Source organism: Cyanistes caeruleus, chromosome 9 (assembly GCF_971803275.1).
Source record: "Cyanistes caeruleus chromosome 9, bCyaCae1.hap1.1, whole genome shotgun sequence".
Lineage (NCBI taxonomy): Eukaryota > Metazoa > Chordata > Aves > Passeriformes > Paridae > Cyanistes > Cyanistes caeruleus.
In genome coordinates, this window is record NC_141709.1 from 29,791,979 (window position 1) to 29,816,281 (window position 24,303).

Consider the following 24,303-nt stretch of genomic DNA (forward strand, 5'->3'; position numbering starts at 1 on the left):
TTTCTACTTCTATTTAATGAACTTGGTGAAAGTGAAGCTTATGAGCATACGTAATGGATTTCTGTGTTCTTAAAATATGGAAAATAATTATTTTTGCCTACTGCTGAATTAACTTCTATGCACAAACCTACAGCCACCTCTGGAAGAAAAATGCTGGGGGTTTCCATCTGTGGTCTGTAGAATGTTGAGGTTAACTCTGCAAGACTGCCATAAAACACCATTACAAAAAGCTGATTACTAGTGGACATACATTTGCTATCCAAGAGTCGGCAATCCTACTCAATCAATTTTTTAGAAATCTATAAGCAAAAGTACTTCAGGGTCACAGGGCCTGATTTTGGCCTTCTTCACTCAATATACTGTTTCTGCTTTTCTAATTGACAGACATCATTCATAAGCCTTATTGTTTAAATAGCCATTGCCTTCAGGAAAATAAGACTCTGTTACATTCAATAACTGCTAACCCCATTTATCCAACCAATAAATAATCCTTCATTCTCTCCTCCCTCCTCCTCAACTCCCAGGTTATTACACTGCAACATCTTGGCTCTATGCCTATTTAATCTTGGTAATAATGATCAAAACCAGAGTGAATGCACAGATCTCAGTACCCTGATTAGGATCACCAGCCAACTAAATGTAACGCACAGACTTCATTAGAAAAAGATGGTTCTGCCAGAGGTTGCCATATTTGATTGGAACTCTTACATTTTGTAGGATTTAATGTTACCATCAGAAGTTTAGCTCCCACTGGACTTTGGATGGCAACATTTATTAGTTTTTTTCCATTGTTAGAGGCAAAGGAGAAAGTGGGGGTTTTTCCTTTATGCATTAACTTATGTCAAGAATGAGGATTCTAAAAAGCCATTAGTGAGCAGGAAATGCAGAGTGATTACAGTACAATGCCTTACAACTGACCAGATTCTGTTCCTGCTCCAGCAAATGAGAAATGCTGGTAAGGCTTCACAGTCACATCTATCAAAAAACAGGACAGTCCAAATATAATGTCTGGGTGATGTCTCTTTGGTGCTTTTTGCAGTAGCATCTAAGAGTGCACTCCCAGAGGACATGACTCAATGGCTTTCTGTGACAGTGGCCAAATATCTGATATCAATACTGATCAAAACTGTACAGTCTAAAGGTCTCATTTGCCAGTCTCATGCTTCAAATTACCAGTCTCCAGGTGTACAGTCCAGTCTCATTGGCAAGGAGAAGATGGCAAACTGATTTATGCAATCCAACTACCATCACCACGTCCTGCCCTCTGATGTGCAACACTAGTTACCATATAAACAATAATCCCTGTTACTTGGTCCCAAAACAGGGGATAGACAAAAGATTCACTGTGGTTATGTTGCTTACTTCTAAGGTAATCTATCCATCAATATATGTGGGAAAGCCAGGAACTAATTGGGTTCCAGTGCACACTGAGTGGGTGATTCCTCTGCAGATGGGGATTTTGTTGTCTGGCAGGGACTTTTCTTCCAAGAAAAGACAACCAAAGGAAAAGGGGCTGTATTAGCTCTGCTGTCCATAGATCTGTTTTTAGGTTAACTAATGTATCCCCTCTACAGAATACTAAAGAATCCCTAAGTGTAGAAATGCCTGCAGGATGAGATGATACTGTACAAAGTGTTTCTGCCTGCTGCCTCTGTCCACACAAGAAATTAACTCCCTTTGTCCAGTGGACACTGCAAGGAAGGGGGCTGCGTAGGAATTGGGGGAGGAGGGATTTGCCTGTGCACATGGGTTAAACAGACATTTAATGAATCACAGAAAATAATAGCTTTACACAGCAAAAGCATTCCCTCTCCCTGCTTCTCTCCCTCTGCTTTTCCACATAAATTATGTGAACACATCATCAAAACATGATGATTTTTATTTTCATAAATGGGGCCATATGTCAGTTAAAACAGAAAATGTGTGCTGAACTGTGATGTGGGTTACATGATACACTTTAATTGGATGTCACTTTAATGTAAACAGCTTTACATAAAACTCAGCCTAAAAGAAAACTTCTTTAAATTGTCAAATATTAGTTGCTAAACCGACTTGATGCATGTGTCTTTTTCATTGTCTAGTCAATCAAAGGGTACCAGGCACAAAGGCTGCATTCTGATCCCACTTGCACCAAAGCAGCCACAGAGACCTTGCTATGGTACTTAGAATAGGGAGTCAAGGACAAAGGATTTTTTTGGCATAAACATTTTTGCCTAAATTTTCCACATAAGAGGATTTTTAATTTTTAAGTTTTTTAAATTTTTTTTTTTTAATGTCATTTGTTCATCTAAACATTTAACAAGTGCAGTTCACTTGTGGTCAAGCCTGTAGGCCAACATCCCTTTTTGCAGTGGGAGAAATCTCACTCTGAAAAAAACCCCCAAAAACCCCAAACCAAGTACTATATACGCACTTGTAGAAGCAGAAAAGCCAAGTTTCCCTCATCCAACACACAACTCAGCTACCCACATGGAAACAACCTCCATAAACAACATACTACCATAATAATGAACATTATGAAAATGACAGGATTAAACAAAATTTTAAAATGCAGCTTTAGTAATGCCGATAAAATATCAACCACTTATACTGGGAACATTAACAAGTCGGCATTTGCTAGCTGATCCCACAGGGTTACCACAGTCATTTTCTGTGTATAAACACAGGAAAAAGCAGTCATGTCTCACCTGCTGCTCTGTGGTACATGCTGGCAGAGGCTCATTCTTTGATGCCACCAGCTCTGCTATCACAGCAAAGCTCAAATGGACCTTCTGAAAGATACCATCAAGTTCAATTTCAAGCGACAACTGATTCTTACCACCTTGCAGCAACAAACTCATACTTGAGTATCAGATACGCAGCTGGAAAGCACTTGTGACCTCCTAGAAGTACTAATACATGTCAAACAGAACTGCTGGCATCATCACATAGTCACCATAAATCGCTGCTGGGTTTATCAAATACCTTTGGTTTCTTGTAGCAATCCATCAGGCTTGCAGGCACAGACTGCTGTGCAGACACTCTCTAATCTTCAGTGTTATCCCTAACACTTAAGGCAGAATCCCACAGCATTCCCTGTAAGCCACCCCACCAGAATCCATGGTCTGCTTTGCAGGAAAAATACCAGCTACTGTTTCTTTGCCTGCAGGTTTTACAGTGAGTTACTGCACCTCAGAGCCACGGCAGGAGTCCGCACAATGCCACTCCAGACCTGGATTCTCCTAAACCAAAAGAAGATGCACAGTTCTCTCTGAGAACCATGTAACACATTTTGGAATTATTTCTAGACCACCAACAAAGCTGCTGGAGAAAAAGGGGAGCAGTGTTGTATTACAAAGCTTCTCCTCACAGTTCCTGTTACTGGTTATTGGATGTCATTATGGTTCTTGTAACGACGGCAGCGTAAATCAACAAGCAAAGGCTGAATAAAATGTTCTATCCTTGTCTCCTGATGAAAATTCCTGTCCAAAGAAGGGATAAAATAATATATTTGTTTTAAAGAATCACTTTTTCCCCTGAGTTTATTTTGGTTTAATTTAGCAGAATGCATAAAAGAGGGATAAAAAAAATTCATAAAGCCAAGAAAACCACAAAATCCCCTTAAAAAATGAGATTTATGTTCAAGTTTGAAATGGCATAAACAGACATTACAAAAAACATCTCTGTTCCAATCAGAGTCATAAAAATTGTCTTAAAAATTATAAGGCTGTAAAAATTGAAGATGACTAGTTCTGCAGCCTGCTGGTTTGTGCTAACTTAGTGTTTGGTATTCAAATGTAAGTGGCACTGCTGGTTATTCACGTGCTGCCTTGTCCCTTTGGCTTGCTCAGACAGATAACAATGAAGGGGGAAAGTCCATCTGGCTGCTCCCCCAAAAGTGTGCAGCACTCAAGCTGACCCCAAATGCAATGCCAGGGAATAGAAGGGATCAGACCTCCAAAGCAATGTGCCTCGTGCACCGGCTGGTGCTTAAGGGAAACTTGCCCTCATCACAAGGAAAGCTTAGGGGAGGGATACTGCTCTAAAACATCATTTTACATGAATGTCTGCTGAGATGGAAATCATCTTTAATCACATAGTGGGGAATGAAATAATGTTTTAGAATCTTATTTTTCTGGCTCCACTGAACTGGGCATCCCCTATCCCCACCCAAAAACTACAAAAAAAAAAAGGGCAAAATTTCCATAATCAAGCTGCTGTAGCTGCAACAGCACAAACAGAAAACCCCAAGCCAGAATGGCTTTTATCCCCTGTGTCAGGAAGACTTTTGACCTGAGCAGGGCAATAACAGCCCTGCAGCCCCAGACTACACCAACTGTTGCCTGCAATTGTGTCCAGGTATGTCCATGCGGCACTGCCCAGCTGCCCGGGCAGCTATTCCATCTCACATCTCCCCAGCTGCCCAGAATTCAGATGGGTGATTTTAACTAAATCTCATTTACACCAGTAGAATATAAATCCCATGCATGGGGGTGGGCAGTGCCCCAAGCAGATTCTCACCAGGGATGGCTGTTGGACACAATATTTATCCCAGACACCCAGAGCCTGCAGCAGTCATCCCTACATGGGTCTGTCCCGGCAGTGGTGCCAAGGCTCGTAATGGGAGAGGCATTTTGTCTTTGTCCCTTTGGCACAGCCCTGGTAGGCCAGAGCCCTGCTATTCTTTTATGTACCTTTTCATCTAGGCAGCAGGATCCAACATTCCAGTGCCATGGAATCCATCTCAAAACGAGGGTTATGGTCCAGTTCTGCAGGACTTCACAAGGACGATTCATTCAGACACTGCAAGAATCATCCCTTTTCAATTATTTTGGAAGTATGGGAGAAAACAATACCTGCTGGAGCTATGGAGACTCATCCCTGCCTCCAACATCACCTGCAGTGTACAGAGGAGGAGAATGAGTACATGAAGATGTGGCTGCAGGTGAATGATTGAACTCTGACTTGGTTGTGTGTTTTGCACAGGTGGTGGGATTTGATATGTGAATCATGACCCTAATTCAGGGAATATACATCCCCTTCCTTTCTAAAGAACCAGGCTGGGGAAGGGGGTCAGGGGGGTTTGCACACACACACACACACACACACACACATATATGTATATGCTTACAAATAGACACACATGCATGCACATATATGTTTATGCTGTAAAATATGCCCAGAATAAAATACAGTTGTCTGACAAAATAACTAAATTTTCTCTCCCTTATAGCAGTGCTGCCAATCCAGCACCACGCATTCCATCTTTCATATAGAATTCAGTAAACATATCAATCCAAATCCAAGAGCCATAGCCAAGGTATCAATAACAGTGACATATTATGAAACTTTCATTCCCTTTCCCCCTCCCTTTCTACCCCAGTAATAACTGTCAGGCGATCCTGGCAATTTCACAAGCATAGCAATGATTCAGCTGGCAGATTTCAGTGGATTATTGTGGCCAATTTGGAAAAACACTCTAATAAGCATTACTTTCCAGAAACCAATATAAATCTGGAAGAAGGGATTATTAAACCCAGGAAAACTATAACAAAAGACATTAATTGCATTTTTGGAAGGAGCTTTTGAATTAAATTATTACCTGCTAGTTTATAAGGAAAATATATAGATAAATCCCACTACCGTGACAAGAATTTATTTATATTGGCCACATATACCATAGGAAATTTACATACCAACACTCTGCTCATTTATGGCATTATATAAGCATGTGTATGTTTTCAGACAATTAGGATTATGTTGTTTACTCTCACATCCACACATATGCACACAAGTGATGGTAAGTAAAGCAAAAGATCAAAGGTAGGAAGGATTACAATAAATTCCAAGCCATGTGTTTCTCTATTTGTACATACATTTTAAGGTTTCTAGACAGTCTTACAACAGAATACAGCAATTCCTTAAAACTACAGGACTTGGATAGATTTCTCTAACTTGCTTCTAATTTGCTGCTAACATCTTTTTTAAAAATCACCATCCTCCTCTGAAATCTGTTGAAGCGCATGAGGAGCTTTCTCTTGACACCAGTAAATGCTGGATCAGGCCATTAATACAGAAAGATTAATCACTGCATCTAATGTTTGTGTCTTTGGGAATTGTGTGAGAAAAATGACAGAACAACCACAAGCCATTTTGGAAGTTCCAACACTAAATGACTAAAGGATTCATCCCACTGTTAAATAACAGTTTTGAAAACAAAGTAATGTATTCTTACAATAATATGATGTAACCTCTGATTTTCTTATTTTCCCTTTGTGAGACTGTTAGCTTGTATACGTGTTCTTCACATTTTGTCTGTGTTCTCCTTGTATTTGTCTTTCCCAACATACAATGAGTAATTCTGGAAATAAAGGAGAAACCCTCTCCTTTCACAATGAACTTAATTCCTCAAAGGCAGCAAAAAGGTAGTGTGATGAGCAAATATTTAAATAACAATAGGGCTATATAGCCGTAAAAGACTAAAACTGCTTGTGAAGATTGCATTTGTTTCAATAACTCAAAAAAATAATAAGAGGATTTTACACTCCATTATTATTAATTAAGAGACCCAGAACAGGCACAGGAAGCCAAGCTCCAAAACAAATACTGCATAGGACACTGCTGTTCAAACCCAAAGTATCAGCCAAGGAGGCAACAAGATCAGAAATAGCCAAACAAAACACACGCAGGGTCTGTGGCTGAGCCATAGGACTCCCACACAACTACCTTCTGCTTTCCTAAAGGGGAAAGAGAGCCCACGTCCTGAACCCAAACATGATCACCTCCTCTCCTGTGCCAAACACCAGCTCTATCTGTCCCATCTCTGGCCCTTCTGAGTCTTTAGGCTTCCATAAATGTAAGTGCTCTCCACAGCACCTTTCCTGTTCTCCACCAGCTCCTTTCAGAGAGTTACCATTACAAAAGCTGGGTGAAAAGAAGAGTATTACAACTCTCTGCTGATCTCAGCAGTTGCCAAGGCCTCCCTGCACCATCACTGGGGCCAGACAGCCCCCATGGATGCTCACTTTCCTATAGCATGGGGCTCCTTGCAGGCTTAAGGTGATATCACCCAGAGGATACTGAAGAGATATAACTAAAACACGGGCCCTAGCACCACTGTCCACTGTTATTAATTCCTGAATTAATCAATACACTGTGCCAATATATAATGAACCATCCTTTTCCCACTAATTCTTATTCTAATTTTTAATTTCCTGGCTACCCCAAGACCAAAAATTAAAACAATTACCATGTGGTAAATTTAGAATTCTGCATCCATCATGAAACAGATAGGGCTGGATTTACAAAGGAAGAAAGGATAAAGAAGTTTCTCTCTTTTCCTTTTAGCACTGCACATTGATACATTCAGATAAGACATGCCTTCTCTTGTCACTTCTCTATTCCCAAATGACCAGCAGCCATGTGCTGTCTGCTGAATTTGGGGAACACTTGGCTTTCAGTGGGATATGATTGGCTGTAAAAAAAGCCTCCAATATCTTACACTGTTTTGCCTTAAAACATTGCTCTGACGTGCAATTACCATAGAATTCACTGAGAAAACAAAGTTCCTGGGTGATTCCTGCTGCGTATTTTCCCTAAACCTGAGCTAAAACCTTCAAAGCCTCCCAAATTGAATCACCACACTGAATCACCGTTTCCAAACGCGTGGGGAGTGGAGTTCAGAGATGCTGTACACGGGAGCTGTGGAAAGCACAGCCCAGGCAGGGGAAGTCATCCCCATCTGCAGCAGAACCACTCAGAATCTTGGGAACAGGGAATTGATTACTGAACTCGTATTGTTCTGGCCCTGGCTGTGCCCCTCCTTGTTTGTGGTCAATGGGAAATTTGCCCCTGCTTTCAGCACAGCTGAAATTTGCCTTTAGGAATTGGCAGAGGCTTGAGGTTTGCAGCTGGGAAGGCTCCAAGCAGGTGCAGGAAGGATGGAGACCCTGCTCTAGTTGGAGACCACAGGTGGGGACACTCTGGGGAAGCAGATGTGTCTCTCCCTCCCCAGATGCTCCAGAGTGGACAGGACAAAGGCAAGGGCGGGTGAGAGGACAGCTACAATTCCACCTGGGATGCAATGGCCACTCTGGCTGCACACCCAACAGCAGAGCTGACTTCTCAACAAATATTCCTACATTTTTAACAGAAGAATCAGCCTCTTTGCTCTCACCCCTTCCCATCAACCTCTCCTCCCCTCACGTAAGAACAATGATTTGATGGCCAAGATGATGCATCTATAATTCCTACAAAAACATTATGAAACAGTTCTCAAAATTTATCAGAACCAGACTCAGGTCATAAATAAAGCCACTGTACACTGATAAATGTGGTAAGGGACTATGATTTAAAAGCTCACTGTTCTTCATCCCTCATAATCTAAATTAAAATTTGCTGCAACAAATCCTAGAAATTAGACAGTCTAGATAGTGTTGTTTACTCATAATTTCTTTCAAGCTACATTTGCCAGCATTCCATATTTACCATTTTCTTAAGTATACACCAGTGTCTTTGGACTGTCATTTGTCCTGCATGGAGGGACAGAGTTGAAACAAAGAAACATTTTCAGTGCAGTACTGCAATCAAAAGCACTCAATTTAATATGCAGGTTTGATAGTCTAAGGTGTTTTGTCTAAGATGGCTGTTTTGCCCAGGTTTTTTTTTGTTGTTGTTGTTGCTAGAAATGGGTTCCTGTGCAAAGCACCCATTAGATTTAAAATGACACAGTGTCATGTTTTTAAGGAAAATATGGTTTTGTTTAGGCTACAATTAGAAGCTTTCACAATTTGTCTCTGGCAAACTGAGACTGAAAGTTCCAGAGTCAATTTGTTTAGCGTGAACTGAAGTAACATCTATCTTAGTAAAGAAAACTTTACAACAAAAGAGCCTTCATCATAATAAGACCTAAGAGCTTTCCTTCTGAAAATGCAGGGCTGCCATGCAATTCTTAACTCACACCAATTCACAAGGCTAGGAGCCATGTATTGTTTGGAAGCCATGGGGGTAAATCAAATTATCGTGAATGACACTAATGATCCCATACTTGCCTGAACATAATGCACCTTATACAGTCTTGCCTTTAGGGACTATTTTTTATATATATAATTAGTACAAATGGCTTACTCTCCCCTCTTTTGTTGACTTTACAAAGAAATGCACTCAGGTACAGTCTGCCTTCCCTGGGTTAATTATGGGAACCAAACCAGCCATGCCTATTGTGTGAGAAGTCCCCAGGTAATACCTGGGAAAGCCCTGAGTGCAATAAATGGAGAAACAGATCATAAAATGCATAAAATGACTACCCTCTACTGGATGGAGCCAGAGCAGCTAAGCTGTGTCAGTGAATCCTAAAAGCCATGATTCAATACCGCTCCTTTCACAGTGGCTGGGATGGGTTTGGGTTTTCACGGCAGTAGATCTAAATGCAGTTATCAAAAGGAATTCCTGGGCAGTCAGGGTATGCTGTCCTTTGACAAAACCAGCTTTTCTGCTAAGCACAGGTCAATTATAAGCACAACATACAAAAAACCAAAGGTTTTATAATGAGAGAAGAGAATCATCACAGACTTTCAGAATCCAAATGGTTTCTTTGCCTTGCACTTTTATTTTCCAGCAAAATCAGGCCAGATCCCAGCTGGTAAAAACTGGCAAATTTCCATTAGCCTGTGGGTCATTAACTCTGAAAAAAGGGCAGTTTCAAAACCAGTTTTGTGTATGGTGTTAGTTTCTGACAGCGTTGCTATAAACAATCAAAATTGAAAGTATCTGGTATGACTACAATACCCATTTATTTCTCTTGCCATTCAGAGATGTGGTCCAACCTTGATTTTTGTAAAACAATTGACATGTATCAGAAGCTGTATCTGACATGCTGACATATTCAACCTCAACTTCTAAGTTTGCACCCTCTTGTCTATAACCATCACATAAATTCTCCATGGCAGTGCTTTAAGCTGCTAAAGGGAACAATTCATTCAAAATGGCTGGCACAAACAAAGAGTAAAAAATTGGCAAATGTAGGCCCAGGTTCAGATTTAGCAAAGATGTCTACAAAGGACCTGGCTTCTTTCCCTCTCCCCAGGGTTTGTTTACCATCATCTGCCTGTGCTCCTGTACCTGTGCAGCTCCCACATGGCCAGGGCTCCCTTCCAGAGCCAAACACAGACCTGTCCCCAGGGCTTTGGGTCACCCACCACTGTACAACAAACAAGCTGGATCCAACACCTGAATTTCACTGCCTGAATTTAGAGTAAGTTGGACCAGGAAGCTGCAAGGGAAGCTGCAGTCTCTCTCTGCCCTGCTTCTCAGCAGAAATAAAGCATCCATGTGTCATGGCACAGTGGTTTCTGGCACGAAGCTCTATGTGGTGTGCTAGCATTCACTGGAATCAATACCGAAGCTTTCCTTCATGGTGAGGAGAAACCTTTTGTTCTATAAAGGTCAAACCTGGTAAAGGTAAAGCAAAACAAAAGGTATCTTTCTTGGGAAATAGACTCTCTGGCCAGTCATCCTGCATTTCACACCTGCCACCATGAAATGCAAGCACCTGCTTGTGAAATGGTCTGAGACAGGCCTGGGGGGACAGTGGGGTCCCCAGCTCCAGGGATGCTGAGCATGGGGACTATCCTCAGCAACTTCATAGCAACATCAGCATGACAAAAAATATACAAACAATACATTCAGAGTGTAGACATCCAAAGGCTTAAATTGTATCCCTGTGCCTGCTAATGCACTTCCTTCTCCTACACCTAGTAATGCCATAATCTGTTTTCAGAGAGTGGCAGGAATGTGAAGTAATTTTGCATCCAAAATTATTCTCTACAATTCATTTTCTAATTTTTTAAGACAGTCTAGCTTATGTTACTCATACAGTTGGGCATCTTCTATTTCCACTACAAAATTATTCCACTCAAAAGCAGACCTCCTTTTTGGGAAAGCTTTAGTGAAAAATTAAATTCTCCTTTGCCTGATTTTGTCTGATCATCCCTACTTGTTTTCTACTCTTTCCTAAACAATTCCTCCCTTTTCTCTTCTCCCCACCCCAGCCTCAGTTTAATTCCTTTCATCTTTCCTTAAAAGACTGTCTCTCTGTCTCCTTAATCATTTTTTTAATTTCCCATCCTTTAGGCGAATGCCAAAGATGTTAAAATGAGAAATGGATGCTTGCCATAAAGGAACAGAACTCCTGTAACTCCAAAACAGTTGAAATAATGAGAATTTGCAGGCCATTACCCCATTATACGAATGGTATTTTTATAGCACTAGAAATTAAGTAATACAACTACAAATATTCATGTTTTAAACGTGCTGCCATTTTAGTGCCCTGGCTACAAGTTGCCTGAGGTACTGGGGAAGGCTGGGAGTACCACAGTCCCCTGAGAAGAAGACCCAAGCTCCACAAAGGTTCCTTCCATTCTGATCCATTTCACTTTGCTCAGTGTTAAGAAGTCTTTCCTTTACAAAGTCCTAAATTTGCTGCTCTCCAATATCCATCTGTGAGGAAGGATGATGCAGAATCCTTCACCCAGCCTTTCCTGTCATGTTTACTATGTATCTCTAACAACAGTGATCAACTGAGATAACTTTGTCAGTTCAGCTCCGAAGTAAGGTGTGTTTGGAGGTGTATTGGAGGTTTGCCAATCTGAAGTGTAAAACATGCTATTTACCACCTACAGGGCTAAAAGACTTAATCTGACTAAGCTGGTGTGCTCTGTGCATCTGATGTATGTCTGGTTCCTGGGTGTTGTCAGCTTTTCACTCCTTGGCCTTGAAGACAAAGCATGACCTAAAAAATGTTCAGTTGGACCAAAGTACTGTAAACAGTGAACTCTGAGATCACCACAACCACACAATTAAAAATGTCATTACATTTGAGGATATGCAGGAAGATAAAACCCCTACAGTAACTGTGATACTTAAAAATATTTTCACACAATGTGCTTTTTTTCTGATCTTTTCCGAGTTTATTACATGGAGGCAAGCGGACAACACGTCAAGCAACAGATGCCGTTTTGTCGAAAGCCCTCACACTGAGTCAGGTCTACGGCTGTTTTGTGAGCACAAGCAAGGACCACAAGGTCATCTATCTCTTGCCAGATCCCTTCTCCCTGCAGTACTTGAATGTGTTTTCAGGCATCATGACTTGCACCATTCCAGGAGCGTCCCCCTGGGCCTTGTTTTATGTAGAGACAGTTTGCTTGAGGTCTGCAGGGAACCGGGTTGAGACTGTGTCTCTTTGTAAGGAAAGCAGGGTAATTTCTACAGCTGGCCAGTTCCTGAGCAAAGGCAGACAAATGTAGTTGTACCCAATTTGAAATCAAGGGGGAAAGGGGAAGGATTTGTGTTACAGGACTGAAAGGTCCTGACTTACAAGCCACAATGTTGACAATCCACCTTTCCTGAAGGCACGGTTGGAGAGGTGTTCTGTGCCTCTTGGTGTACTGAAGGATTGCTGTAAGGTGGTGCCTGGGCTCAGTGACCCAGATGTGGCCCCACCAGCTCTGCCTTGCGTCTTCCTTTTTGTAATACTCCATCTTCCTCACTCTCTCGCTAAAGCAGGGTGCAATCATACCAACATGGATACAGCAGATTAGTTTTACAAGGTTCCCACCAGTCTGACATTCATCAGCTTTCTAATCTGGCGGTAACACAATCCCCTTTGCAAGTACGCGCTGAGGCAGCGCTCGCGCTCTCAGGCCGAGGGCTGCAGGTTAAACTGATACCCAGGTCCTGCATTCCACCAGCTGCTGATTGACTGACCCTGTTCCTGACATTCCCAGGGCCTGGCAGCCCTCCATGCAAGGGTTAAAAGGAAGTTGTAAGCAACGGTTCTAAAACACTTGGAAGAATCTCCTTGAATCAAAACCATTTCATAAGAGGCTCTCTGCCAGGCAATAAAATATTTTTTGATGGACTCTTATTTTATCATTACCCATGTAAGAAAAATGTATTGCAAGAATCCCAACACAATTCAGGGAAGTAATCATTTGCAGATTTAGTAGGCATTCTCAATTGGCAAAAATGAAAGATTTATTGTAGGCATGATGAAACAAAGAGCAGTTGTGCAAACTTTACTGAGCTGGATTATGAGAACATGCTTTTTCCATTTCCCACTTTTAAATGCCTTGGATGCAGTTTCAAAAGACAGATCAAGATCAATTATTTAACGCTGCAGCTCCACTGTACCTGAGCAGAGGATCTCTTCACACATATGTTATCTGTACACAACAATAAAGGAAGGAGATGGAGGGAAGACACTGATATAGACAGCTACAGCAGACTTTGAAATAAAACTCCTATTGTTCCTTGACTCCACAATCAGCCAGGGATGTAAACAGAAAAGTCAGGCACTGACAAATGTCTGTGATTAAATGCAAAGCTATTTGAAATGCAGCCATTTCTGACCTAGCCAAATACAGAAAATACAGGTGTCCTTAAGACAGAACACAGGCCACTGGATTCTCTACAATGGTGACATTTTCTTTGAAAGCCACAGTACAGCTGAATAAAATCACTCTCTTGCACACCTCTACTCATGAGAATAATGTTCTGAAGAAGAAGGGACTTTCTGGTCAGCCAAGGTACACAGTCTTACAAGGACTTTACAGAATATGTGAAAGAGAAAATACTTAGGGAAGGAGGATATCTTTTCTTTGCCTTTTCCACCAGGCACTTAACGTGTTCTTTATAATGACACCAGTTTAAACATGGAGAGAAAGCAGCAGAGTAATTTGACTTAATTCAGCTATAGCCGGAACTTAGGCAAAGAGATTTCACCACACAGGAAATGCCACTGGCAGGCAAAAGCTTGAAAGAGCTTTGGGATTCTCAGCAGAAGGAATGATTAGAGATGCAAAATAGCATTATGGGCACATTAAGTTATTGGCCTTAGTACTTCACTGTGATTACTCACCCTCACTGTGCTCCAAAGAAATTTATTTCATTGTACTTGTAAGGAAAAGAGATCCAAGGTGACAATATCCCAAAGTGTTCAGGAAATTTCAGTAACTGAGTTCCTGGTCTGAGAGGAAGAGGATCTCAACTTCAGAGGTGCAGAGCAGGGCACCTTCAAAACAAACCTACCCAAAACCCGCCCTGCTTTTGGAAATAGCTCAGAGTGAGCTGTCAGATGCCAGTAGGTCACATTTTGATATATTTAGCTTAACCAGCACATTGCTTTTTTAACAAGCCCACTGGACTACTTGCTAAATGAGCCAGTGAGGGTTTCAGAATGTGACCCTGCACTGTGCAATGATGGTTTTTCGTTTCTCTTCTGATATTAAAGGCCAACTTCTGCTGGTTTGCCCCAAAGTAACAAATAAATGCATCACTTTGAGAACTGAGATAAAACTGCCTAAGTGACTGTATAAAGTTTTTAATGTGCTCTAAATTCCTCTTTCTCCCTTGAGACTACACTATACAGCCTCTCTGTTGCCTACAAATGCAGATTAACATTTTTATTAAATGACATAGGTTTTGCTAATACAGAGTATTAAAACGTATTGGCCTAATAAGAAATATTATTAAGTATATTGTTGGCACGAGTTTTAAACAATATTTAATTTTATGGCTTTTTAATTTGACCAAGCCTTCTGCCAGGTGATACAAACTATTTTTCCTTCTTGAGGTTAATCACTGTTCAGAGAGGCTAAATCACTGAGAGTTCTGAACAATTCCTACCACTTTTAATAATCCCCACAGAACACATACAGAAGAATAAAATAAAGCCAAGCACTTAACCTCAAGAACACAAGCACAAATACTTTGTTTAAAATTTTAGAACTTACAAGTTCTCCACCAAGCAGCCAAGTTGTCCATCAAATAACAGGATTAATAATATTTGGATGCAAGTTGTTTTTTATAAATTAAATTTCAGGAGATAAAAAGAAAATTCCTATCTCATTGCTCAGAGTTATTATTCAAATCACTGAATGCACCCTGTTTTCCCAGATCTTCTGGAAAAAACTCACCCTCCCAATATGATGCTAGATCCTGCAGAATTATGGTTTTAGGACACAACTGCTGGACACATTTTTGAGGCACACCTGAGATATTCCTACAGGAAACAGGTATTTCACAATTACATTTCCTGCTCTGTAATACTTACTAGAGTGGCAAATGTGTCTGACTAGTTGAGGGTATATTACTTTACTACTGAGCAGATTTAAGCAGTGAAAGCCATGGACAATTCACTCCAAGGCAGGGGAGACAGTGAGAAAGAAACCTTGTCACACTTCTGCTGCATGGGAAATGGTGAGCTACGGAAATCCTGAAGAGTTACTGCAACCACAGTGCTTAGAGGCTGGAAAGCCTTTCTCCCTTTTTGCTCTTCAGATGTGATTATTTGATAGAATCCATTGATCTGCATGGCAAAGTAAGTGATCTTGTGGTGCAGCTGGAATGAATTGGGATTTAGGAGGCTGTTTGCAAGATACCTTCAAAAGGTGACGTCTCAGGAGAGGTTTATAGGTCTGTGCTGAGACCAGGGTTTGAATAAATCTACGTGCAGGGTTTCGTCCAGAGCCAGGCCACAGCAGAGCTGGAAATAATTCTGAGTGCCTCAGTATGAGAAAGAATCACTACTTGCTGAGTCTTGTGGGACAAAAGGATAAAGATAAAAACATGGTATTGAGGTGTCATTTGTGTATGTAAACTGGGGAAAGGGAAGGGAAAGGAGCCTAAAAGAAATCTTCCAAAGAAGACCTGGGAGACATACCTAGAAGTCTGTCTGGCAGCCAGACATGGCAGGTCACAACTAATAAATTTCACTTTTCGAAGTTGGGCATACTTCAGCCTGTATTATTTGACAAAGAACATGAATGACTTTGCTTGGTGCGGAGGAGTTCTGGTACGACTACCCCTCCTGTGTGCCACAAGGGTGCCAGCAGCACAGTCCCCATGGAGAACCACTTTTAATGCAAAACTGTTCCCTTCCTTTAAGACGTCTCTTTCAATCAGAGCATTGTCAGGTATTTGTCAAAAGCTCAGATTTTAGGAATCTGACAAATATCTGCAGCTTTGCAGGAAAATGGATCATTTTCCTTGTATTCAAATCAGGTCACAGTTGGAATTGTGGTGAAAAATATGTGTTTCAGTAGCCAAATCAGAACACTGAAGAATGAGAGAAGATAAATCAGCTCTGGATGAGCTGAAATATAATTGTTTTGGGGACTCTACTAACAAAATAAAAACACTGAATAAATCAAATGGGAAAAACTTTTAAACAGCAACAACAAAAAAGTGTCTTTGTTTAAATCTTATTCCTTCTGAAACAGAAAGTAAAATATTATCAAGACAATGGGTTAAAATACTGAAACATTTCCAAAATAGCACATTGTCTCTAAAATGTCAATAGTAATGAAGTCCTCCATTCCTGTTCATCATCCTCCATCACTTGTTTTCTGAAGTAAAGGTGACCCAGATTCAGTAATATTTTTTTATCTCAAAGCTCTATTGTGATACTATTTTCTGGTTTGAAAAACTGGTGGAATACCCAATAAAACTTCTATCATGGAGGATGGAAATGAAAAACACACTTTTGTCACAAGGCTATCTGTTTCCTAAATCGCTATCTGCCTATCACCTTACCTTCAGCAGATACCAAGTATTGTTAATGGAAATTATCCAACACTGTGAGAACTGTAATAGTGGCAATTAATTACTATATCCTATGGCAAGGAGTTTCACAGGGGGAGTGCCCACTATGTTGTGGTGATATTACTGTAAATACCACACTTTGTTTCTTATTTAACACACTGAACAGAAATACCCACACACAGTCACCAGAGCTGCACAAATATATCAGGAAATCTTCAAGATTAGTATGTTTTAAACAGGTCCCAAATTACTTAATAATTGATTAGGTCAAATGAAACTAAACCTTGTGGAATTAAACATTCTTGCAGGATAAAGTATATATTTTAAACCCTCCTCCACGGGAAGTTTCATGCTGTACCTCTAACTACCATATTCCATTTCTCAGATCTCGTCAGTGTCCTCTATAACGTTTTGAAGGCACACAAGTGAACTTGAAAACCATTCTGGATTCTGGCAGCAACACTCGGAATTTACTTCATTTTAATTTACTTAGATTTACACAAAAAAATCCCTGGAAGTATGTCAGCCAGACCTAACCTGTATCAGACTGCTGGAAAGTAACAAAAAAGGCAGCCAGCCTGGCTTGTTCAGAGCACAATTCTACCAGGTCCAGCATCCTATATCATTTTCCTATCAGCCTGATAAAGCCGATGCACATCATAGAATGTCCTGAAGCCAAACAATCCCAGGACCAAATGGGGAGGCTGATAACCCTTCAGAAAAACCCAGGCAGCTCCTCTCTCTGCAGCCCAGCTCAAGAAGGCAGGTCTCAAACCCCCAAGGGTAGTGTGGGGCCATTTCACTGTAGTCATCTGGAGTTCTGTCCTGCTGCACTGGAACGCAGGACAATCCCATTCACAATGGAATCTGGGCCCAGTGATTTAGGCTGGTTTTGTTCTGCAAGATCTGTTAGTGTGGAGCTTTCCTGTGGGCAGACACGAGTTCAAATTCACCAGCTGGATGGACAAGAGCTGAGGGAGAGCCAAGCCTAAAGCCCATTATCAGCCTGCCCTCCAGTGCTGGGGCACGCTCAAACCCATTTGTACTGCCCTGCAATCTGCAGTGGGCTTTGTAAACAAACAAACATTGTGTTTCCACAAAACCACTGAACTGCTGTCTACTCCTCTAATCAGAGTGTTTTGAATGCTGACGTTCCTTGACAGTATCGGGAAATGCCATCAGAGACCTAATAAAAAGAGAGATCTCTGGTGAGGCAGCTTTGATAGAATGGATGTTTCCTACTACTGACTTCAAAGGAAAGTAAGTGAGCCCAATATTATTGTTGCTTTTTTTAAAGCACTCCTTTGGCATCAGTGCATGACACCCTCCAATCCAAAGCTGAAAACACTTTCCAGACTTCCACAACATTCCCTCGAGTCAGGCATGGAAACTCATTGTTAAGGTGAAGTAACTCACAAGCGGATAAGCTGCTGCACACAGACCCATTTTCCTCACAGACGCAGGGCTGTCCCTGAGACTCCTCTGCAGCTGTAGACCTGTAGAGATCTCATTTCTCACTCTGCATTGCTGGACACACACTCCCCATGGACTGCAGACGGCATCAGACTCGCCATCTACTGAGAACAGAGATTCCGCACTGGTTTCCTCAGAAACAGAAGCAATAATACTAATCTGCTCCACAGGCATCTCCAGTATTCCCAATAACCAGTTTGCTTGCCATGAAGTGTTACAGATGCAGCCAAGCCTTCTGATGAAAGCTCTCACACACTCACATCATGTCAAACCACCTGCTTCAGAGACGTGAAGTGAAAAACTAACAGGCAGTTCAGCCAGAGCACAATCTTTAGTGAAATCTGTACAAAATCTGTTTCATCGTAAATTGCAAATTGTTAGTTTGTGTGAAGTGGTGATTGGAACACAAGAATGCCCTGGAATGCTGGAATTGCCTAAAGACACCCTTAGGCAAGTTACTTATCTTCTGTGTCTCAATTTCCCCATGTTTAATGCAGTACCTATGGTGTCTCAGCCTTAGGCATTCAAAAGAACTGACTACAAACAGCACAGGTGCTGAATTTCACTGTGTACAATACAGCACCCAAATCATTCCAGTCAGACTCCTCCCAAACTGAGTCTGTTGAATATATACATGAAAAAAGATTCTGCTTCAAATTCATAACTTTCCAGGCAAACACAGAAAAACAGGTCTAGAACACACAGAGGATGCATTTGTTTCTTTGAAATACAGAAACTAAAGGCATTAACCATAAATATTATCCCTGTCCAGCTCCCTTCATGGATATCAGATACATTATGATAGCAAATTTCTATAAACACTAATTACACATGTAGAAATTACATAGAGATAAATCATTCACCTAGATCCTGTCTGGTGAGGCCCCTGAGCACACATGAATGCAGTGATGGGAATGTATTTTCTACTCGTTATGAAGCCACAAGAGTACAAGAGGGTAAACTAATAAGCCAAGTAAAGATTTGTCCAAATCAAACAATTCTAGACAACTAAATGAGCAGCTCTGTATTTACATTTGCAAGCAGAGGCTTAAACCAAGGATGCAATATCTGGAGATCAGCACACTTCTACTCACCAAAGTATTCGAAGAACTGAAAGGCAGCAAAAGATGCAGTTATGAGAAACTTTTTCTCTTCCTTTTTTTAAAATAAAAACCATTTAAGCTTGCTAATTTTTGCTGTCTCAGACAATCAAAATTCCAATTGTCTGGGACATCAAATCTAAAAAAGCATGAAATTAATCTTCAGAAGTTAAAGTCTTAAAGGCATTGCATCATTATTTTTGTTGGATATATTTTTGATTATAATGCAGATGAACCCCAAATTTAATAAAACTAAAATAACATGAGTTAAGTATGAAACATAACAGGATATTGCAAAGAGATTAGGTAGTTTCCTTTAGACTACTTGCAGAGCCCAAGGAAAAACCAAACTGAGGGACACAACGATGAGAAGGCACCGCTTAATTAGAATATTTAACGGAATATGAAAACAGAATACTCATAGTACCGGTCTTGGCAATGGAACACAGTGAGCAGAATATGGACCCGAAACATCAGCAGTGCTCCACACCAGATCCTGTTTTGCCTGTCGCCTGTCTGTAGTAAAGAAAGAAGCAGGCTCGCTAAATTCAAACCAGCTGCAATGATGAGAGTGTTACAGTTGGACTGAAGGAAGCTTACCTCATGAAAGTATTGTGGAAACTGCTGTTGGAAAGATAATAAAAGGATTAACTGCAGTTTTAGTGAACCATTTACTTTTCAATCAAAATGTCTCATGTATTTCCTGTTCTCAAGTAGCCTGAATTCCAAAATTCCTTTGTCTATTACAGTACATAGTAGCAAAGCCTGTCATAAGAAATTAATAATTTTACATGGAAAAGTACTTTTATGTATGAGGGCAGCGTGCTCACTGTTAGCTTCTCCTGAGCAGTTCAATACCTAGTCAGACAGTAATCTTACAGGCAAGAGCAAAATCGAGGGCTTAAAAAGAAAGTACAATGGGTAATTGTGAACAGCGAAAGAAAATCTCCACTACAAATACCAAGAGACGCAAGGTTACTTTAACAGAGCTACAGCAAAAACGAAACAAAATCTCAGACCTCTACAGACAGAGAATGAATTGCCTTCTTAATTTGCAGGAATAACAGTGCAATTATTACCACATCAAAAGAAAAGCCATCATTTAAAATGACACAACATCACTGCACAGCAACCCCTGTTTCACGTGAAATGGAATTCACTGGGCAAATAATCCCCATTTGATATTAATAACTTCAAGGAGCTGTGCTGCAGCTTTGGATCCTGCCCCTGCTAGATCAAGCTCTTTTCAGGGTAGAAAACGAAATTTGTGAAGAAGACTCTCTGTGGTTTCTGTGTATTCTCTTGGATCCACTCCCTGCAGAATTCCAGACTGCAACATTTAACACACAATACCTCTGCTGACAGTGGAAGGCTCTTACTGTGGGAATAGAAGAGTTAAGTCCAAGCTGAGCAATGTAGAGCTCCCAGTCCTGATTGGGCCATTCCATGTATGGGAACAACTACAGTAACTGCTCCAGTAAAAGAGATCTTTATATACTTACATGCCAAGGCTGTATAAATATGACATAAAGACTGTCTGCAATATCAGATGCAAAGGTGTTTCCAACGTATTCACAAAACCTTGATGTGTTATCAAATGCCAGTACTTTAGTGCAGATGAAATTAATTCAAAGTAGGACATTTTTAGCATTTTCTAAGGTATTACAGCATTTAATATCTCTAGTTTACCAAGTTTTCTGTAGGAATGGGAATGCAACATTAGAAATCTGCCATACCATACCTGTTAAATATGCATTTTTCAGGAAAGGAGACAAGTTCCCTTATCCATGGAGTCTATTGATATTTCAGCACCACAGGAAACTAATCAGGGCTTCATGTTTTAAGTATGCTTCTAATTTACTTACCTACACTTTCATTTGTAAAGAAGCAAACTTGCATTATCCTTTGATAATTTATAACTAAAAGAAACCTATTCAGGGAAAGTTAAATTCATTTGTACATTTAGAAAATGTCACTTCTGGAATAGAACCACTCAGTTCTTGCTTTCAAAGCAAAAAGAAACACGTAAGCCTTAGAGTGTTTCCATTTTATCTTGGACAATTCAATGGTATTCTCTAAGTATATGCACTGTTTTCAGGATTATCTTCGGGAATACCCACTTAACAATGCAGACATTAAGACAATGTTTTTCATTTATCCAATGGAAGTAAAAAGATAATCAGGACAGTTGCTTACAGATAAAATTTTCCTCTGCAACACGTTTTGAATACTCTTGTTTTCTTCCTTCTCCCTACCATAACCATTGCAGGCCTGGAAGCTTTTTCTACAAAAATTCTTTCCTATTCCTCCATAGAAAGCCACAGCCTGCCATGGAAAAGTCTGTCATGATCTAACATCCCTTACATGCATTTTCCATTGCATCATGCTATGATCAAAACAATAAAATAGACATATAGCTGAAAATTCTGCCTGTCAGGAACCCAACCTGCTGCCATAACCATTCCCTTTGTCTGCACTTTTTTGTGTGTCTGTGTGTGAGTGTGCACACGCATGTGGGTGTTACAAATGAGACTTTCCAAATTTCATGGCCCAATTTGGAAGCTGATGTCAAACTTGTTTTGCTTCATCTGTTTCAGTCAGGGTCTTATATCACTGTTGTTTCAAACATGTGGAAAGCTTAATGGAAGTCATTAACTTTTATTTTAGTTTGGCCATATTGTCATCATGGTGGGCAGATGCAGAGATGGTGTTATTCCCAAGATCCTCTTTTTGGAACACTGCTGTTGTTTACATCTTCTTGATCAGAAGAGAACAATGGTTTTTACTTATTTTTAAAGCTCTGTTTCGCAAATTAAAAAAGCCCCTAACAACCTTTGAAAATGTAATTAAATATATTCTTTTTATTCTTTTAACTGTTTAAAATCCTTTAGCAAGTTTCTTTTTTTTTGGTCTAAATTACCGTTTGAAACTTTTGCACTCACAACTCTATGGGTTATTGTTCAGCTGAAGGAATGAAAAGAATTTCATTAGATGTGTTTTATGTTTCTTGATTAAAAATGTCACCCGAGGCTCAGTGACTTTGTTTTACGTTAAATGACGGCTGCGTGCTTTGATCATCACTTTATTAGTGGTTTAATGAATATTAAAAAAACAAAGCACTGTATTAAAAGTTAAGCTCTCATATAAGGAAACCGAATCCCTTTTCCAAGAACTACAGTATTTCTTACTCAATCATTTCCTCCTAGATTAAGGTTTTCTCCAACTCCCCTTTAGCCTGCTACAGACTAAGTTACAGGAAAGCACAACAATTATATTGGAGTAAGATCGAAGAGAGAGCAAGAAAGAGAGCAGAGCAGTTATGTTTCTATTCAAACAAATACAATCCAGACTTACCATGCACTTGTTTGGTTTTTCTCCAGAGTGAACCCTCATATGAATCAGCAGTTTGTAACGAGCATTGAAGGGTTTATAGCGGCGGACACAGCCTGCCCAGAAGCAAGTGAAGTCCTCTCCTTTCCTCTGGTCAATGTGAGTCTTTTCTATGTGTCTGACCAGTTCGTCTTGTTGGTCGTAAGTGGCACTGCAGTCAATCCACTGACAGACCTGCTTGCCACTGCTGAGGTCCTGCTCATCGCCGTCGCTGGGCTGCAGGGACTTGGGAGACGTGGAGGCGTTGAGGTGAGGCAAAGTCCCTGGGGTCTGGCTGAGCTGCTGGTGCAGGTGGTAAGGGGGAGGCAGCCCCTGGTGATGGCGAAAAAGATCAGCAGTGGAGGAATAATCATCAGCTGGTTCTTGTTTTAAGAAACTCACCTTCTGGGTGCCGTGCGAGGAGTTCTGGTGAGGAAGGCTCGTACCATTCATCATAAGGCTGAGGCTGCCATTCTCCTCAGCTTGCTGCATTTGTATCTGCTCACAGTCACCTCTGTCACATTCAGTGGAAAGAGGTACAAGACATGCTGGAGGGGAGGGAATACTGCAAGGGTTTCCAGGCTGAGAGCAAGATTGGGGCTGAGAGGATTTTTGAGCACTGTGATGACTGATCTCCACAGGATGAGAGGAAATGCCAGCTGAGTTAGTTCGCAGTCCATTCACACAGGTGACCAGTGACGTCTGCGACGTGCGGATGATCGCTGTAATATCGATTCCTTCAGCTGAAGACGGCACAACAGAGATGCATCTCTTCTTCAGGTTGCTTGTTTGTAGCCTGGCCGAGTGCTGAGGGGTGCCAAGTGACAAAGGACCCAGGGAGGAGCTGTGTTCATTATTAAACAAGTAGGATGAAAGTGAATTTGTAAAGCTATTATTCATTAGGTCTAGTTCAGGATGCAGACTACCAGAGGCTCTCAGCTCCATCCCCTCTGTAATCCTCCTATGTGTGGAAGCCTCAGACAGAACCTTATAATCACTGGGGCATTCTTGTTTAATGTGCTGAGCCGGGTGACTTCCATTCAGGCATGGAGCAGCAGAATCTACTGAGTCTTGAAACCTGGGTGACCTGCAATACAGTTTTCATTAAGCATCGCTAACCACCACAGGGTTTATGATTTTTGTACAATACACAACATTTGTTAAGCCCTGCAAAACAGAAGCACTTCCTCTCTGCTGAATGCTGCCTATCTAATGCAGCAATTACACCAAAAGAATCTGCAATGCTTCCTCTCCAACCTGTGGAAAGACACCACCATTTTACTCAGGATTAATTTTATACACTGGGTTACACATGGAACAGAGAATCTTCCCTCCACTGCTACAGGCAGTTCATCAATCACAATTGAGGCTTTCAGTGCATAACAGACTGGGCAAAACAATAGCTGAGAATGAAGTTTGAGAGCTTTGGGCATTTCTGAATTATTCAAATATTGTCATTTTCCTCAGAGCACACTGAGAAAATGCCTTGGCATTCTTGTTGACACAAAAAAGCTGAGCTTTGGTTACATGTCAGAGACATGCTTTCCTTTGCTAAATTAAAAAAGGAGCCAGATCTCTGGAGGAAAAAGGAATACAGCAAAAGAACTGCTTGCTTTCAACCAGCACTCCACAATCAATGTGAGATCAGCTGAATATTTACTTCCACAAAATAAAAAGTTCACAGCCAGTAAATTTAAAATGGCAGCCTATGTACTTCCATCTCCATTTTTCATAATAAAGAGTGCATGGGACCGTAAATCACAGTTCTTTTCTGCAGAAGTCA

General features: G+C 40.8%; 1 protein-coding gene across 15 annotated transcripts in view; it reads right to left on the reverse strand.

Annotated features, from left to right (window-relative positions):
* GLIS1 (GLIS family zinc finger 1) overlaps positions 1 to 24,303 on the reverse strand; it is a 187,669-nt gene that overhangs the window by 66,577 nt on the left and 96,789 nt on the right. For 9 of the 15 annotated variants that reach the window (XM_023932390.2, XM_086842185.1, XM_086842187.1 and 6 more), the window contains one exon: positions 22,506 to 23,607. In XM_023932390.2, the coding sequence (XP_023788158.2) occupies positions 22,506 to 23,607 (1,102 nt within the window). The remainder of the gene's footprint in view (positions 1 to 22,505; positions 23,608 to 24,303) is intronic. The other 6 variants (XM_086842190.1, XM_086842189.1, XM_086842188.1 and 3 more) reach the window with 1 other exon arrangement.